This window comes from Chiloscyllium punctatum, chromosome 17, assembly GCF_047496795.1.
Source record: "Chiloscyllium punctatum isolate Juve2018m chromosome 17, sChiPun1.3, whole genome shotgun sequence".
NCBI lineage: Eukaryota > Metazoa > Chordata > Chondrichthyes > Orectolobiformes > Hemiscylliidae > Chiloscyllium > Chiloscyllium punctatum.
The window spans coordinates 45,879,678-45,900,033 of NC_092755.1; the positions used below are offsets into that span (position 1 = coordinate 45,879,678).

The 20,356-nt window shown below is 44.9% G+C and overlaps 1 protein-coding gene across 2 annotated transcripts in view; it reads right to left on the reverse strand.

The window, feature by feature from the left end:
• The window catches only part of klhl22 (kelch-like family member 22), a 61,961-nt gene that overhangs the window by 16,115 nt on the left and 25,490 nt on the right, over positions 1-20,356 (reverse strand). For both annotated transcript variants that reach the window (XM_072587045.1, XM_072587044.1), the window contains exons 4-5: positions 18,684-18,849; positions 2,877-3,595 (exon numbers count right to left, since the gene is read on the reverse strand). In XM_072587045.1, the coding sequence (XP_072443146.1) occupies positions 2,877-3,595; positions 18,684-18,849 (885 nt within the window). The remainder of the gene's footprint in view (positions 1-2,876; positions 3,596-18,683; positions 18,850-20,356) is intronic.

A 20,356-nucleotide genomic window follows, 5' to 3' on the forward strand; every position in this document is an offset into this window, starting at 1 on the left:
GAGAGAGGGGTAACTGTACACAGACCCTGATCCCCGTGATACAGGAGAGAGGGGAGAGGGGTCACTGTACACAGACCCTGCTCCCCGTGATACAGGAGAGAGGGGAGAGGGGTCACTGTACACAGACCCTGATCCCCGTGATACAGGAGAGAGGGGTCACTGTACACAGACCCTGCTCCCCGTGATACAGGAGAGAGGGGAGAGGGGTCACTGTACACAGACCCTGATCCCCGTGATACAGGAGAGAGGGGAGAGGGGTCACTGTACACAGACCCTACTCCCCGTGATACAGGAGAGAGGGGTCACTGTACACAGACCCTGATCCCCGTGATACAGGAGAGAGGGGTCACTGTACACAGACCCTGATCCCCGTGATACAGGAGAGAGGGGTCACTGTACACAGACCCTGCTCCCCGTGATACAGGAGAGAGGGGAGTGGGGTCACTGTACACAGACCCTGATCCCCGTGATACAGGAGAGAGGGGAGAGGGGTCACTGTACACAGACCCTGATCCCCGTGATACAGGAGAGAGGGGTCACTGTACACAGACCCTGCTCCCCGTGATACAGGAGAGAGGGGTCACTGTACACATACCCTGATCCCCGTGATACAGGAGAGAGGGGAGAGGGGTCACTGTACACAGACCCTGATCCCCGTGATACAGGAGAGAGGGGTCACTGTACACAGACCCTGCTCCCTGTGATACAGGAGAGAGGGGAGAGCGGTCACTGTACACAGACCCTGATCCCCGTGATACAGGAGAGAGGGGTCACCGTACACAGACCCTGATCCCCGTGATACAGGAGAGAGGGGAGAGGGGTCACTGTACACAGACCCTGATCCCCGTGATACAGGAGAGAGGGGAGAGGGGTCACTGTACACAGACTCTGATCCCCGTGATACAGGAGAGAGGGGTCACTGTACACAGACCCTGATCCCCGTGATACAGGAGAGAGGGGAGAGCGGTCACTGTACACAGACCCTGATCCCCGTGATACAGGAGAGAGGGGTCACTGTACACAGACCCTGATCCCCGTGATACAGGAGAGAGGGGAGAGGGGTCACTGTACACAGACCCTGATCCCCGTGATACAGGAGAGAGGGGTCACTGTACACAGACCCTGATCCCCGTGATACAGGAGAGAGGGGAGAGGGGTCACTGTACACAGACCCTGCTCCCCGTGATACAGGAGAGAGGGGAGAAGGGTCACTGTACACAGACCCTGCTCCCCGTGATACAGGAGAGAGGGGAGAGGGGTCACTGTACACAGACCCTGCTCCCCGTGATACAGGAGAGAGGGGAGTGGGGTCACTGTACACAGACCCTGATCCCCGTGATACAGGAGAGAGGGGAGAGGGGTCACTGTACACAGACCCTGCTCCCAGTGATACAGGAGAGAGGGGAGAGGGGTCACTGTACACAGACCCTGATCCCCGTGATACAGGAGAGAGGGGAGAGGGGTCACTGTACACAGACCCTGCTCCCCATGATACAGGAGAGAGGGGAGAGGGGTCACTGTACACAGACCCTGCTCCCCGTCATACAGGAGAGAGGGGAGAGGGGTCACTGTACACAGACCCTGCTCCCCGTGATACAGGAGAGAGGGGAGTGGGGTCACTGTACACAGACCCTGCTCCCCGTGATACAGGAGAGAGGGGAGAGGGGTCACTGTACACAGACCCTGCTCCCCGTGATACAGGAGAGAGGGGAGAGGGGTCACTGTACACAGACCCTGATCCCCGTGATACAGGAGAGAGGAGAGAGGGGTCACTGTACACAGACCCTGATCCCCGTGATACAGGAGAGAGGGGAGAGGGGTCACTGTACACAGACCCTGATCCCCGTGATACAGGAGAGAGGAGAGAGGGGTCACTGTACACAGACCCTGATCCCCGTGATACAGGAGAGAGGGGAGAGGGGTCACTGTACACAGACCCTGATCCCCGTGATACAGGAGAGAGGGGAGAGGGGTCACTGTACACAGACCCTGCTCCCCGTGATACAGGAGAGAGGGGAGAGGGGTCACTGTACACAGACCCTGATCCCCGTGATACAGGAGAGAGGGGAGAGGGGTCACTGTACACAGACCCTGATCCCCGTGATACAGGAGAGAGGGGTCACTGTACACAGACCCTGATCCCCGTGATACAGGAGAGAGGAAGTAGGCTCTTTTCTTCCTCTTTATTTTTTGGAGTGTTTCTTACATTTCCAAATAAGCCAACAAATAGCAGATGAGGATAACTGATGGAGATAGTTACAAAAATAAGAATAGATTTATGCAAGTACAGTTATGTCTGTTGTCTCTGGACCTGGAAGTTGGTGGGGATAAGGCTAGATTGATGCCCCTCACCAATGTCCTCCAGTCTGTCCAGGTTATAAGTTGGGAGGTAACGTTCTGAAGCAGTGAACCTTCACATTTAACCTGAGGTAATGACACTGATTAGTTTCACCAGCCCCTTCCCTGAGTGTGTCTTTTCTGAGGAGGGGAGTGGAATTCGAGGAAGTAAGCGCACAGAGGTTACTAACCTTCCTTGTGACACATGGTCTTGGAGCAGAAGGAGACCATGCAGTCCATTTAATATGGTCATGCTGATCTGTCAAATTTCTGTCTTTTACTTTCCCACATCGTCCCGGTAACCTTTAATTGCCGTGCCTCACAAGAATCTATGTATGTCGGCCTTAAAAATATTCAATAACACCCCACCTCCACTAGCTGCTGAGGCAGAGAGTGTCAAAGTCACACGTCTCCCAGGGAACGAAAATCGACATTATTATTGCCACAGAATGGTGAGTAATTATATTTTATAGGCTTAATTCTTTTATCCCTCAGTTTATCCTGTGAAATATAAACTGAGAAAGGTAAAAATGGCATACCTCCAGCAGCTCACCTCTGCTCTGTACCCGGATGTGTTGTTGTCTCCACCCACCAGATAAGCAAAGTTATTTAAAACAGCGATGCCCTGGTTTGACATCTTTGGCATCTGTGCCTGAGTCAGAGTTCGCCATTCCTGGGTCAATGGGTTCAGAAACTTAACCTCATCGCTCAAGTCTTCGTCCTGGGAGGAGTACATGCCTCCAAATCCTACCACACAATGGAACTCTGACCTCAGTTGTGTCTGAGGGGTCTGCAGTACAGGCTGCAGGATTTCGTTCTGATGGTAAGCCAGGGCATCTGCCAAGACCTCCTTGAGGGGACAGGGACTCAGCCGGTTGTACAGTTTCTGGAAGGTGTGCTGCTCAATCAGTGCAAAACGGACCATCTCCAGGAGCTTTGGTGGGTCATGCAGAGAGACCTGGTCCTTGTCAATCTCCTCCTGGCTGTAGTGGTAAAGTAAAGCAGCCTCATAGACCTCATTCTCGGAGTTGGCATGCAGCTTATCACTGCTCAGCAGGCTCTGCACCTTGGCTAGGGGCAGCCGGCGATAGGTCACAGTCTTGCTGATGTTCAGAAAGTTCTGGAGGATGTACAAATCAATCTTGTTGCTCAGCTGGGTCAGACTATAATGCTCAGCCAGCCTGTACAGCTCAATAATGTTATCATCATCGATCCAAGACACGAGGAAGTCACAGCAGAAATCGATTACTTCGGGAATCTGAAACAAAGAGAGCATCAGCACTCAGTCCTGTGTGAAAACCCATCCCAGGAGCCTCTTCACAACTGTGGGGAGATGGTGGCGCAATGCTAATATCACTGGACTAAGAACTGAGGCCCAGGCAAGCCCTACAGGGACGCATTTTCAAACCCCACCACAGAGCTTATGGAAGCTAAAACTAAGTAATAAAATCGGAAACTGAAAACTAATCTCAGAAATGGTGACCTCATGACTACCATAAACTGTTACAAAATCTCATCTAGCTCACTAGTGCGTTTAAAGGAAGGAAATCTGCCATCCTTACTTGGTTGTGACTCCAGACTCACTGCAATGTGATTGACTCTTAACTGGAATAGAGGTCTATAGCACAGAAAAAGACCATCAAGTCTGCGCTGGTCATAAACAACTACCTAACTATTCTCACCCCATTTTCCAGCACTTGGCCCATATCCTGGTATGCCTCAGCGTCACCAGTGCACATCTAAATACGTCTTCAATGCTAAGAGGCTTTCCACCTCCTCCACCCTTCCAGGCAGTGAGTTCCTGATTCCCACCACCCTCTGGGTGAAAAGGTCTTTCCTCTGCTCAAAACCTCCTGCCAGACCTTCAAACTATGCCCTCTCGTTATTGATCCCTCCACCAAGGGGAAAGGTTCCTTTGTGTCTACCCTCTATACTACTCTATAACTTTATACATGGAGGGCAGATCTTACGAAGAAAGGTTGAGGGAGCTAGGGCTTTTCTCATTGGCGTGAGGAAGGATGAGAGGTGACTTGTTAGAGGAGTACAAGATGATGGGAGATACCCAGAGAGAATGGATTGACAGAGACTTTTTCCCAGGATGGAAACGTCCATCAAGAGGGGCATAATTTTAAGGTGATTGGAGGAAGGTTTAGGGGTGATGTCAGAGGTAGGTTCTTTACTCTGAGAAAAGTGTGGAAATGATAATAGAGTGAGATACATTAGGGACATTTAAGCCACACTTCGATCAGCACATAGATGATCGTAAAATGAGGGGTTTGCAGGTTAGGTTGATCTTAGAGTAGGATAAAAGGTCGGCACAACATTGAGGGCCGAAGGGCCTGCACTGTACTGTACTGGTCTATGTTCATTCTCTTCTGCTCTAAGGAAAACCACCCCGGTCTGTTCAATCTCTCTCCATAACTAAAACTCTCCAGCCCAAGCAACATCCTGACTAATCTCCTCTGTACCTTCTTCAGTTCTGTCACATCCTTCCCAAACTGTGGATTCCAGAACTGCATACAATACTCTTGCTGTGACCTAACCAAAGTTGAATAGAGTCATAGAGATGTACAGCATGGAAACAGCTTCGGCCCAACCCATCCATGCCAACCAGATATCCCAACCCAATCTAGTCCCACCTGCCAGCACCCAGCCCATATCCCTCCAAACCCTTCCTATTCATTTACCCATCCAAATGCCTCTTAAATGTTGTAATTGTACCAGCCTCCACCACATCCTCTGGCAGCTCATTCCATACACGTACCACCCTCTGTGTGAAAATGTTGCCCCTTAGGTCTCTTTTATATCTTTCCCCTCTCACCCTAAACCTATGCCCTCTAGTTCTGGACTCCCCGACCCCAGGGAAAAGACTTTGTCTATTTATCCTATCCATGCCCCTCATAATTTTGTAAACCTCTATAAGGTCACCCCTCAGCCTCCGACGATCCAGGGAAAACAGCCCCAGCCTGTTCAGCCACTCCATGTAGCTCAGATCCTCCAACCCTGGCAACATCCTTGTAAATCTTTTCTGAACCCTTTTAAGTTTCACAACATCTTTCTGATAGGAAGGAGACCAGAATTGCATGCAATATTCCAACGGTGGCCTAACCAATGTCCTGTACAGCCACAACATGCCCTCCCAACTCCTGTACGCAATACTCCGACCAATAAAGGAAAGCATACCAAACGCCTTCTTCACTATCCTATCTACCTGCGACTCCACTTTCAAGGAGCTATGAACCTGCACTCCAAGGTCTCTTTGTTCAGCAACACCCCCTAGGACCTTACCATTAAGTGTATATGTCCTGTTAAGATTTGCTTTCCGAAAATGCAGCACCTCACATTTATCTGAATTAAGCTTTATCTGCCACTTCTCAGCCCATTGGCCCATCTGGTCCAGATCCTGTTGTAATCTGAGGTAACCCTCTTCGCTGTCCACTCCACCTCCAATTTTGGTATCATCTGCAAACTTACTAACTGTACCTCTTATGCTCACATCCAAATCATTTATGTAAATGACAAAAAGTAGAGGACCCAGCACCAATCCTTGTGGCACTCCACTGGTCACAAGTCTCCCAATCTGAAAAACAACCCTTCACCACCACCCTCTGTCTTCTACCTTTGAGCCAGTTCTGTATCCAAATGGCTAGTTCTCCCTGTATTCCATGAGATCTAACCTTGCTAATCAGTCTCCCATGGGGAACCTTGTCGAACACCTTACTGAAGTCCATATAGATCACATCTACTGCTCTGCCCTCATCAATCCTCTTTGTTACTTCTTCAAAAATCTCAATCAAGTTTGTGAGACATGATTTCCCACACACAAAGCCATGTTGACTATCCCTAATCAGTCCTTGCCTTTCCAAACACATGTACATCCTGTCCTTCAGGATTCCCTCCAACAACTTGCCGACCACTGAGGTCAGGCTCACCAGTCTATAGTTCCCTGGCTTGTCTTTACCGCCCTTCTTAAACAGTGGCACCACGTTTGCCAGCCTCCAGTCTTCCGGCACCTCACCTATGACTATCGATGATACAAATATACCTCAAAAAAAAGGGAGCAGCTCCTACAGCCAGAAATGTTTCCCTTCCTCCATCTTGGATTACCCAGAATCCTCTAGTTCTGGCATAACCTCCCTGCTCTTAAACATCTTCTGAAAGGTTCTGGCAATGTTCTCCCCTCTGAAATGGCCTGGCCAGCCACACAGTGAAAAGGAGAGCTGGGCTTTGCCAGTGATGCTCACATCCCATGACATAAGATAGTCTTTTGAGAACCCAGAAGTAATCACAGTCTGAATAGAATTGTGATTTGAGCTCATGAAAACATACACATGCAGTGAACAGTCCCCAACTCACACCTTGTACAGCAACAGAACAACGGCAAGTTAAAAGTGAGCTACGGGTGTGCTTCCTGAAAGCCAATTCACCAACAGAGGGCCATTAGGCTGGGATCAGATTATCAGAACCTGCTCATTACACTCGGATGGTCTTTATAGCTTTGAGGGAGTCGAACAATGGAACAGCACAACAACTCTGCCTGTGAATTAATTCCTACAATAACTCGGTTTGTGTGTATTTCATGCTAAGGAAATTATTAGACATGTTCAAAAACGGCAGGGTTAAAAAGCCACGGGAGGAGGAATGATTGAGTGGCTCTTTCAAAAAGCTGGCACAAGCAGGATGTACCAAAATGCTTGTTTTGCTGTATCATTCTATGCCTTTCCCTCATTAGTTTCTGGCTCACTCTCACTAGTACCTTAACCAGATGACTATCCTTCACATTAGGAGCACAGCAGTGAGCACTGGTAAACTCAAATGGGTCTTGAGCTGGCATTCACACTCATTCTTTCTGGCAGGTGTCACTGGATAGGGATTAGGTATATGACCCTTTACCAGAGATTCACCACTCCTACTCCAGGGATATTAATGCCAACTGTAAGACACAGACCGAGATCAATAGGATTCTTGACCAGGTCCAATTGATCTCCAAGTGGAGTGCATTAGCAGGCAACAATTCACTGAATCATTGTAAAACTGCAGTTATCAACACTCTCATAAATAAACAGCAAGAGAAAGTACATTTGTTTATGGAACACAGGAAACATAGCAACCAGTTTGCACATATTAACTTTAATGTGATAGTAACCAAATAAAAGGTTGTAATTCCAGACCCACTAGGGTCTTGGGGTGGCATGGTGGCTCAGTGGTTAGCACTACTGCCTCATAACACCAGGGACCCAGGTTCGATTCCAGCCTCAGGCGACTCTCTGTGTGGAGTTTGCACATTCTCCCTGTGGCTGCGTAGGTTTCCTCCGGGTGCTCTAGTTTCCTCCCACAATCCAAAGATGTGCAGGTCAGGTGAATTGGCCAAGCTAAATTACCCATAGTGTTAGGTGCATTCGTCAAAGGGAAATGGGTCTGGGTGGGTTACTCTTCGGAGGGTCGGTGTGGGCTTGTTGAGCCAAAGGGCCTGTTCCCATACTGTAGGGAATCTAATCTAATCTAATCTCCAAGATGCGCCACCATCACAATAGGTAGTGCTCAGGCTCCTGAGCCTGTCCACTCCAGGAGCCTGCCATCCTTCTCCTTGTCTCCTTTCTCATTGTTTTTCTTTATTTGTTTCGTGCCTCTCCTGAGGTGGTGGGGAAGCCAGAGCAGTGTCAGCAAGTCGTTGGCTGTGGCAGTGATTCCTGACTGTGTGGTATGCCTGAAGCATGGCCTCTTGGTGACGTCGTTGTTGCTGTTCCCCGAGCAGAAGCCCTGGAGCTGCATTTGGAGACCCGTTCTACAGAAGATTAACTTTACTGAAGGAACTTCTTTTTGTAAATCAAAATGGCAGAGGATTCACTGTATCTTTCTAGATATATGCAGAAGTAAATAAATACATTTTAGTCATGTGGGTTCAGGAAAAACATTGGCTAGGCCAAGAGATAACTAACCTTGCTCTTCTACAAAACTGTACCTTGGAATTTTTTAAGCCTATCAGACAGCATTTGGGGCTAAGGTTTAACGATATATTTGAAAAGACAGCTCCTCCAAAATGCAAAAATTTCTCTTTACATGATATTACATAATCAGTCAAGATTATTGTGCTGAAATTCTGGATTGGGATTAAAACCCACAATATTCTGACTCACAGCTGAGGCTCAAGGCTGAACAAGACATGACACAGAAACACAGGAGAACAGGAGCAGGCCATTCGATCCTTCCAGCCTGTTCTGCCACTCAGTATGACCATGGCTGAACATCAATCTAATCTCCACCCTCTCCACCATATCCCTGTAGCTACAAGAGCTACATCTAACTCCCTCTTCAAAACACAACGTTTTGGCCTGAATTACTTTCTGTGATAGTGAATTCCACAGATCCTCCATTGTGGGTGAAGACATTTCTCTTCATTTCAGTCGTAAAGGTTTTCCTCCTTATCCTTTAAGCTATGACCCCGAGTTCTGGACTCCCCCGCCATCAGGAGCATCCTTCCTGTATCTAACCTGTCTGGTCCTGTTAGAATTGTATAGGTTTCTGTGATATCCCCTCATTCTTCTGAACTCCACTGAATACAATCCGACCTGACTCAATCTCTCCCCAGCCATCAGGAATCATTCTGGTAAAGCTTCACTGGACTCCTTCTATAACAAGAACGTCCTTTCTCAAACAGGAGACCAAAACTGCACACAAAACTCCAGGTGTGGCCTCACCATTGCTCTGTATACTTAAAGGAAGACATTCCTGTTTCTTACTCGACTCCTCTCATTATGAAGTATTCGTTCGTTGCTCGAATCCTCTCATTATGAAGGCCAACGTATAGTTTGCCTCGATCCTGCCTGCTGCACCTGCGTGCTTACTGCTAGCTGTATGTGCATGAAGACACCTAGGTCTCACTGAACATCCCCTCTCTCAATTTACAAGCAGCCACTTAATATTCTGCCTTGCTATTGGTTACCAAAGTGGATAACTTCACACTCACCCACATTATACTGCATGTGGTACCTAATAGTCAGAAACCAAGTATGACAATAAAAACCTAATTCAATTCATTTGCCCGCTCTCTCAGCCTGTCCAAACCAAGCAGCAACATCTCTGCATCCTCCTAACAGCTCACCCTTCCTACCCTGCTTTGTGCCATTACAAACTCTGAGATATTACATTTCGTTCCCTCATCTAAATCATTAATGTATGTTGTGAATAGCTGGGGCCCCAGCACTGAGCCCTGCGGTGCCCACTAGTCACTGTCTGTCATCAGAAAAAGACCCATTTATCCCTCCCTTTGCTTCTTGTCCGCTCACCAAATTTCTATCCACCTCGATAAACTACCCCCAATCCCATAATGTTGCACATCAATCTCTTACGTGGGACTTTGTCGAAAGCCTTTTGAAAGTTCAAATAAACCATGTCCACTGGCTCCCCCTGATCAATTCTGCTACTGGATTGAATTGAATTGGATTTTACTGTCATGTCTACTCAAGTACAGAAATACAGGAAAAGAGTGAAAAGTGCACAAAGTCACCATTCTCAAGCACTATTTTAGGTATAAAAACCCCAATTTTTTTTAAAAAGCCAACTTATATGTAAAATAGTTACATCCTTGAAGAATTGCAGTAGATTTGTCAAGCATGATTTTCCTTTTGCTAATCCATACCAACTTTGTCTGATTCTATCACTTTTTTTAAGTGGTCTGTTATGAAATCCTTGATATTGAATTCGAGCATCTTCCCCACTACCGACATTAGACTCAGTGGTCTCTAATTCCCGGTTTTCTCTCTCTACCTGCCTTTTTTAAATAGTGGGGTTACATTAGATACCTTCCTATCAGTAGGAACTGTCCTGGAGCCTAAGGAATCTTGGAAGATGACCACCAATGTGACCACTATTTTTAGGGCCACTTCCTTAAGTACTCTAGATATAAAATAGGTTAGCAGACCCGGGGGATTTATCAGCCTTCAATCCTATTTATCTAGGATTTTTCCAACACCACTAAGTCTGATTTGTTTCAGTTCCTGTTTCTCACTAAACCCTGTGTTCCCCGTCACTCTGGTACATTATTCGTGTCTTCCTTTGTGAAGACAGAAGCAAAGTGTGAATTTACTTTGTCAGCTATTTCTTTGTTCCCATTAGAAATTCCCCTGTTTCTGACTATTAGGTACCACATTAGTTTTCATCAATCTTTTTTCTGTTTCATACCTATAGAAACCTTTTACAGTTAGTTCTATGTTCTCTGCAGGCTTACTCTATTTTCCAATTTTACTCTATTTTATAAAATCCTTTTTTTCCTTTCTTAACTAATCCCTTGGTCTACCTTGGCTGACTTCTAAACAGTTCCTAATCCTCAGGTTTAATAGAGTCATAGAGCCAGACAGCATGGAAACACCCTTTGGCCCAATTTGTCCATGCCAACCAGGTTTCCTAAACTGAACGAGTCTTATTTGCCCGCGTTTGGCCCGTATCCCTCGAAACTTTTCCTATTTATGTACCTGTCCAAATGTCTTTGCAATGCTGCAATTGTACCTGGATCTTTCACTTGCTCTGGTAACTCATTCCATACATGCACTGCCCTCTGTGCGATCAAGTTGGCCCTCAGACCCTTTTTAAATCTTTCTTCTCTCACTTAAACCTATGCCCTCTAGTTTTGGACTCCCCGACCCGGAGATAAGACTTTTGCTATTCACCTTCTCTATGTCCCTCATGATTTCATAAACCCCTCAGCTTTTCTCTGCATCTAATACAATCTCTCACTTCCCTCGTTAAGTCATGGTACGGCACCGTGCTTTTTGCACTCTTGTGCCTGACAGCAATAAACAATTTTTGGAGTGCACCCATTCGTTCTTTTAATGTTTGCCATTGCTTAATCACTGTCCTTCCTTCCAGTAACATTTCCTAATCCATCACAGGCAACCTGCACCTCACAGCATCATAGTTCCTCTTAATAAGGTTCAGGATCCACAGAATCAACTACCTCATTCTCCATCTTGATGAAGAATTCTATCATAATATGGTCACTCATCCCCAAGGGGTCTCTCACAACTACATTACCAACTATTCCTTTCTCACTGCAACACACCCAGTCTAGGCTGGCCTGTTCTTGATCTGGAAAATCATCCCATTTGCTGAATACATTAGTTAAAGAAATGCACCCCCAATGAATTGGGGTCAAAGTCCCACTCCAGACACTTCAGCACATAACTGAGCAATACATTTCAGTCATTCCTTTCTCTGAAGTCATTCATAGTATGTGGGTTTTGTTGGCGAGCCCAGGGTTAGTTGTGCAATCCTCACTGCCTTTGAGAATTTGCTAGTGAAGGCACCTTTTTGCAGGGGCTAATCACACCCACAGTGCTGTTAGCTGAGGGAGCTGCACTACATCCAACCAGCAATAATAAAAGGACAATGATATTATTCCAAGCCAGAATGGGGCAAGTATTGAGAGGCAAACTTAAAAGTTGTGTTCCCACACGCTTGCTGAACTTGTACTTCTAGACGGTGAAGATGAAAGTTGCTGTCGGAGGAGCCTAGGCAAGCAGCATCTTGTAGCTGGTACATCCTGCTGCCACCATATGGCAGTAGTGAAGGGACTGAAGGTGAAGGTGGTGTTGGAGTGAAAATTAATCAGGCTACTTTATTCTGGACTGGAAAGGGGGGGGATGCCATGTCAATATGTCTTTGGAACTGCAATCATCCAGATAAGTACAAATTATTCCACCATACTCGTTAACTATTCTTTGTAAATCATGCACAGACTTTGAGGAGTAAGTAGGCAAGTTCCTTGCTGCAGGATTGCTAGCGTTTGGCCTGCTTCTATAAACACATTGTTTGTTTGTGTGGTCCAGTTACGTTTCTGGTCAATGGGGGGGTAATGCCCCACCCCCCCAGGATGACGATGGTGAGGGATTCAGCAGTGGTAATGTTATCAAATGTAAGGAGAGAAGATTAGACTCTCTATTTTTGCTGTTTATCATTGCCTGACATTTTTGTAAGACAAATATTACTTGCCAATCCAATTATCAGGCCAAGTCTGAATGTTGAACAGATCCTGCTGACATTGATAGAAACTGCTTCTGTAACGGAAGAGTACCAGATGCTACTGAGACAAAATCAAAACCATCTGTGGACAGAAAGCAGGGTTAACGTTTCAGGTCCAGTGACCATTCTTCAGAAGTGTCTGTACTGTCAGACCTGCTAAGGCCTTCCCAGCAATTTCTGCTTTTGTTCTTGATTTCCTGCATCTGCAGTTCTTTGTGTTTTTTTCTTTAAATGCTACTGACCATTGTGCAAACATCAGCAAACACTTCTATTTCTCATCCTATGATGAGGGAAAGTCACTGATGAAGTAACTGGTTGATCCTAGGACACTATCCAAGGGCACTCGCCTAAGGAACTCCTGCAGCGATGTGCTTTGCTTGTAATGACTAGCCTCCAACAACTGCAACCATCTTCTTTTGTGCTGGCTATATCTCCAACAAGTGGAGATGTTTGCCCCGATCCCACTGACTTTAATCTTCTAAAGTTCCTTGATGTGACAATTAATCAAACACTGCCTTTATATCCCATCTCACATCTGAAATTCAGCTTTTTTGTCTATGGTTGTAATGAAGATCAGAACTATACGATCCTGGCAGAATCCAAACTGAGCATCAATGTGCAGATTAGCAGGTTACTATTGCACAAATATTGCTTGATAGCACTGTTTACAAGCCCTTCCAACTTTTTGCTCAAATAGAGAGTACACAGCTGTGGCAGTTAAGTGGCTGGACTGAATGTGTCCTGCTCTTTGTGGATAGGACATACCTAGACAAACATCCACATTGGTGGCTAGGTGCCAGTGTTGTAGCTACGCTGGAATAGCGTGGCTAGAGGTATGCCTAGGCCAGGACTAAACGTTGTGAGTATATTGGGCCTATATACCCTTTGTTATATCCAGTGTCTTCAGCCTTTTCATGATATTGCAATGAGTGAGTCAAAATGGCTGAATACTGGCATCCATGTTGTCGGAGATTTGAGGACGACGCTGAGATGGATCATCCATTCTGCATCCCTGGCTGAAAATGGTTGTAAATGCTTCAGTCTGATCTGTTGTAAGGACATGTTGGGCTTCCCCATTATGGAGGATGGGGATATTTGAAGATGTTCTTCCTATGGGTGTGAAGTACATGCCATCTTTCTGATGTGACACTGAACCATGTTCTCTCTTTTGCCCCGGCCAATTTTTATTCCTCAAGCAATATCAGATTATCTGGTCATTATAATATCCTTATTCCTAGGAACTTTTGAATTTGGCTACCATGTTTTCCATATTACAACAATGACCAAACTTCAAATTCCTTCATTAGCTGTAAAGCACATCAGAATATCCTGTGGCCATGAAAGATGCTATATAAATGTAAGTCAATCTTTTAGCCCTGATGTGACAGTTCAAACATAGTGGCGGGTTTCAATTATAAGGAAAGGCTGGATAGACTGGGACTGCTTTCATTTTTCATTGGAGCATAGGAGGTTGAGGGGTGACCTTATAGAGGTTTATAAAATCACGAGGGGCATGGAGAAGATGGTGAATAGCAGGTGTCTTTTCGTTAGGATGGGGGATTTCAAGACTAGGGGACACATTTGTAAGGCATGAGGAGAACAACTTAAAAAAGATATGAGGAGCAACTTTTTCACAGAGAGTGGTTTGAGTATGGAATGAAGTTCTAGAGGAAGTGGTATATGTGAGTACAGTTACCATGTTTAAAAGACATTTGGATAAGTACACAAATAAGAAGTGTTTGGAGGGATATGGGCCAAACACAGGTAGGTGAGTCTAGTTCAGTTTGGGATTATGATCGGCCTGGACTGGTTGGACTGAATGGTCAGTTTCCATGCTTTATGACTCTATAACAAAGAAATAGAAACACATTACATCTTGGTATAACAGTATAATACCTTTCTAGCATCGAATCTATTTTAAAATAACTTTACTTAATTTAGACACAAAATCTAACATTGATAAATCATTGTGTTTTGTCTTTGCATTACTGAAAGAACGAGAGGTGATCTCACTCCAACCCACAAAATACTTAAAGGATAGACAGGGTAACTACCTGATAAGATACTTCCCCAGTTGGGGAGTCTAGAACCTGGGGCACCATTTAAAAATAAGGGGATGCCACTTAGGCTGGAGATGATGAGAATTCTGTTTACTCAGAGTGCTGTGAAACTTTGGAATTTTCTATTCAAGGCGGCTGTGGAAGTTCAATCTTTGAGAGTACTTAAAATCGAAGTTGATAAATTTGTAATTACCAGTGGGACAGTTGGGAACAGTGTGAGTAAAAGGCAGTGAAGTGTTTGGTCAGTGAATGGTGGGGCATGCTCATGGCCTACTTCTGATCCAATTTAACACTGAATTACATCTTTAACTACAATGATTCACAAAACTGTCACAAGAAAAAGTGATATGAACCAGAAAAGGAGATATTAGGATAGGAGTATTAGGCCTTAAAGGAGAATTAAGAGGTTTAGGGTGGGAATTTCAGAGCTCAGAATTCAGGTAGCTGAAAGTAGAATGACCAACAGTGGGGCGAAGGAAGGCTAACAGGTTGTTGGGTCGGAGAAGACTACAAAGACATGGAGAAATCTGAACACAAAAGTGTTTGAACTGGACTATTGGTAGCTTGGAACCCATTGTAGGACAGTAAGTAGAAAGATGACAGGTGAATGGAACTGGGAGTGAATTAGGCAACAAAAGTTTAGCTGAGTGCAGTTTTAAAGGGGATGGAAGATGGCAGGCAGTCTAGGAGAATATTGGAATAATTAATTCAGAGTAACAAAGTGATGGATGAATATTTCAGCAATAGCTGGGCTGAGGTCCAGGTGGAGACAAGCAATGTTACAGCAAAAATAAACTTTGTGATGCAGCAGGTGTGGGGTTGAAGCTTAGCTCAGTCAGATTGCAGTACCCCTTTCAGTAACCTGATGTGTACATCCAATGCCTTCTACTGAGAACTGGTTGGTTCCAGTGAATGACAAGAAGAGTTAATATTCCTGGTTATCTGATTAGTCCATGCTGCACCACTATCATGCCCTATGTGAAACATACAGAGTTTACATCAAAGATTTGACAAAGTTAAAATAACTACTCTGAGTGTTACTAAAGTAACAGTATGCTAATGATCAACTTATACAAGTTCTGAGCTGACCAGTCCTGATCCCTAGAAAGCTCTGCTCAGCAGATGACACCTTCAAGGAGATGCTCTTTAATGTTTTCCAGAAGAAACAGCACAGGAAACCAACTAGCCATTTCAATTATACACACACCTGAGGTGCTCATAATGTCAAAGGCTGACATCTACAGCTTGGTCCTGTAAATTGTTTCACTATAAAGTTCAATTAATCCAGTAATTCAAACTCAGATGCCGCATTATTTTTGTACCTAAATGCTCTGTGAACTGTGGATGCTCTTTCAGTGCATTTTTGTATTTACAAAGTGGCTTCATACCATCTAGTGGCAGAAGCTGAATATTGCAAAAAAAAATGTAACATCTAGCTACAGGTTAAATTGTTGCTGGCAATTGACTGGAACAAGATGATAAAAAGATTTAAAGTTCAATCACAGCACTTGGCCATTTGACCCACTGAAGCCTCTGAGACAAGAATTCTCCCATCTAAATCATCCCTCTAGAATGTTAACTCTTTCTTCATATCTCATTCACCTGTACCCTAACCCTACAATGAAGCTCGTCATTTCTGTACCCTTATCCATTCATTGTAACTGCCTAATACTGTATTGCTTTATTTGGGAATTAATTTTTCATGGGATGTGGGCATCACTGAAAAGATCACCACTTATTGCTTGTTCCTAACAGCACTTGAGAAAATGCTGATGAGACCATCTTCCTAAAGCACTACAGTTTGTGTGGTGTCGGGACACCCACAGCGCTGTGAAGGTGAGAATTTTGATCCAGTGACAGTGAAGGAATGGTGATGTAGTTCCAAGTCAGGATGTTATGTGAGTTGGATGGGGAGTTGCAGGTGGTGGTGTGGCCGTGCTTCTGCTGTCCTCTTCCTTCTGAGTGGGGTCATGGGTTTGGAAGGTGGCGTCAAAGGATTACAGCGAGTCCCTGCAGTGCGTCTGTAGATGGTACACACTGATGCCACTATGCAGTGATGATGGTGGGAATGAGTGTTTGAAATGGTGAATGTAGGTGGCACAGTGTCTCAGTGGTTAGCACAGCTGCCTATAGCACCAGGGACCCAGGTTCGCTTCCACCCTCAGGCATCCGTTTGTGCGGAGTTTGCACGTTTTCACCATGTCAGCATGGGTTTCCTCCAGGTACTCCAGTTTCCATAGTGTCCAGGGATGTGCTGGTTAGACACACTAGCCATGGAAAATGCAGGGTTACAGGGATAGTGTAATGGGTTGGGTCAGGGTGCTATCTCATACAGAAACAAATGGTATGGTTTAATCTGAGGGTAAGGGGAGAGGTTGAGAAGGCGGAGTGGGAATTGAACTCACACTGGGTGGGTTATTTTAGATCTCCAGCATTCACAGTTCTTTACTTTATCAGTTTTTGAATTGCCTGGTGCTACTTCTAGTATCTGCTAAGGTTGGTCCAATGATTTGGTAACACTAGTGTGGGAGACTACAGATTGTGATGGACTACAGTGCTGCTGCAGATAGCCTATAAAACCTCATGCTTGTACATTTGTATGCTGCCAGCTCTGTTCTGAACCTATCCCAATTTACAAAGTAGTGTCCCACAACAAACTGAAGAGCACCTCCAATGTGAAGAGAGGATTTCACCAACATATCTCTAACAGGTGGACTGGGGAGGATGGGGTTAAGCAGGCTTTTCCTACCTATTGCAGGCTCAATCTGGTAGGTACATCCTTTAAAGTTTGACAACCTCGGTCATTAGGGGTACTACCAAGCCATTTTTGGTGATTAACATTAAGTCTCCAGCCAGTGTACATTCTTTGTCCTTGCTACCTTCAGTATTTGTTGCAAGTAACATTCAAATGGGGGACTGCTGATTCATCAAAGAGAGATAGGGTAGATGGTTGGTGATAATCAGCAGGTTTCCCTGTCCATATTTCACTTGGTGTCATCGAATTCATGAGGTGTAGATCAATGTTGAAGACTCCCTCATTCACTAGCTGAAGACTGCAGGCCACTGTGCTAACACCTTTGGCTGGTCTGTCCCATCAATGAGAAAGGATATGTCATGAGGCTATTGGAAGAGTCTAGGACATTGTCTAAAAGGTATGACTCATCTGTATCAATATGGCATGGAACTGCCTGATCAATCTACAGCTCTCTCAATATCTGTCCAAGCCCCAGTTTTCGTGAAATAGTTTTGGTAGGGTCAACTGTTAGGTGTAGGAGAATGGGTCTGGGTGGGTTGCTCTTTGGAGGGTCGGTGTGGACTTGTTAGGCCAAAGGGCCTGCTTCCACACTGTAAGTAATCTAATCTAAAAAAAAAACTGGGAGGGTATGGCTTTATTGTGTCTGGCACCTAGAAAATGCAGAGTGGTCTGTTCACTTTTATGCTTATTATTCTCTTGTTGTGGTTTAATACATCTGTGTGGTTTGTTAAGTCATTTGATTTGTGAAAACCTGGGGAGTAAGGCAAGGCAGACGAGCAGCCCAATATGATAGCTGCAAATCTGAACCTTAAGAATGTGCATGGACAGAGGCAAATGACAACATGTTGGTAGGTAGTTTTAGATCAGCACCCACAGGCAAATAATAACCTTTGTTGTTGGTACCTCAAGGATTCAATTCACTTACTTCAGCTCTTCAGAGGAGATATTTAAACTTGGAAGGAATGTATGGCAAAAGGTAGTTCCAGGATGTAGGTTTGCTGGCTGAGCTAGATGATTCATTTCCAGACATTTCGTCACCCTACAGATAACATCTTCAGTGGGCCTCCAGGTGAAGCACTGCTGATAATTCCTGCTATTTGTATGTTTGGGTTTCTTATATTTAGAAAGCAGGATTTATCAGCAGTGCTTTGCCCAGAGGCCCACTGAAGATGTTTCCTAGTAGGTGACGAAATGTCTGGAAATGAACCTTCCAGCTCAGCGAGCAAACCTACATCCAAGAACCTCAACCTGAGCCTCAAATCTTCTCAAAACTCACTAAGGTAATTCCGTGATAGCTTGAAATCCAGAAATGGTTCCAGTTATTCTCTTTACATTTGGTAACAGGAACTGCTGCTTTGTGTTAACTGTAAAGATTCACCCACTACATGAGTCCATCATTACAGATTCCAGATGGATAGAATCATATTCAGTTCCTGAATGCTAGTCTCCCAAGTCAATATTGGAGTTTTAATTCATATGCTCAGGCCTATGCTTCGACATTATAGCTCAATTACCTGCAGCTGACAAGCAGCCACCAGCACGTCCTGTACATTATTCAGGTTCAGCTCCATCTCAGAAGTGTAGATGAAGTCCAAGATTTTGCACATAGCCATATAGGTTATATCATGTAAAAATATCTCCTTCTCCTGCATCTCCCGCAGCCCACCAGCAAACATCCCCCTGTGAACAGGACAGATACTGATCAGTCTTCAGACAGTAAAATTAAGGTGCAGACCAAGTTTATAGAAGCACTTCTCCACTACCTGGAGAAAAAAAATAATTGTCTTCACCGACATGTTATAGACAATTTTCCAAAAAAAATGGATTGGTCATTCCCAGGGAAATCACTGTGCATGGCAGCCTTCCCAGGAATGAGTCAAGCAACAGTGATTACGGGAAGTGTCATTCAATGTTCAACAACATGAATTTTGACTAAATCATCAGTCTCAAAGTTAAATCAGAGCTGTCTGACCCAGGAAACTCTGGATAGATACAAGGGACAATCCAGTAGTATCCCAACTCATTCATCCAAGAAGAATCAGTCCATCACAGCATCCGCAACCTCCCATCACAGCATCCACAACTTCCTGTCAAGTCATATAGCAACTTTCATCACATCATCCGGACCTTCAGTCATGGAGTGCAGGGCCTCAGCCGCGCTGCCCAGGGCCTCACACATAACATACATTCCATAAAGATCTCAGAGAAAGATGTACCAGATATTAGAGCGGGAGAAAGTGAGGACTGCAGATACTGGAGATGAAAGAGTGTGGTGATGGAAAAGCACAGCCAGTCAGGCAGCATCCAAGAAGCAGGAGTCGACGTTTCAAGCATCAGCTCTTCGTCAGGAATTCTGATGAACAACTTATGTTGGAAACATCGACTCTCCTGCTCCTCAGATGCTGCCTGACTGGCTGTGCTTTTCCAGCACCAGACTCTTCAACCTAGATGTTAGAGTGTAAACTTAAAACTTCCAGCTCATTAAATGCCCTAACAGTTTTGTCTGATCGAACAAAGACAGTATGGAGACCACTGTCTGTGTTACTTTGGGAAAATCTCTTTACTGTGAGCAAGTGTGATGTCTTTGGTTCGAAGAGAAAGATTGCATTTCTATCATGACGTGGAGGTGCCAGTGTTGGACTGGGGTGGACAAAGTTAAAAATCACACAACACCAGGTAAGAGTCCAACAGGTTTACAATGGAAGCACTAGCTTTCAGAGTGCTGGTGGTCATGTCCTCAACCACCTGATGAAGGAGCAGTGCTCAGAAAGCTAGTGCTTCCAAATAAACCTGTCAGATAATAACCTGGTGTTGTGTGATTTTTGAACATTTCTATCATGGCAGTCATGATCTCAGGATTCTTTACAGAACCCAAAGGTTTTTAAGCCAATTAAACACATCTGAAGAGTAGTCACTGTTGTAACGTAAGAAATGCAGTGTAGCCAAATTGTGCACAGCAATATTTCATAAACTGGAATGTGGAATAGACCAAATGATCTATTTTTGTGATGATAATTGAGAAGTAAATTTTGGACAGGATACCAGAGATAACTTTTCTGCTCACCTTTGAAATAGTGCCACTGCATCTTTTACAACCACCCAGAACACAAAATATTTGTTCTTGTGCCGAGGACTGTTCTGGAGATTTTCTCAAGGGTTTCTTTTGGTTTTTACAGATTCTTTTTTT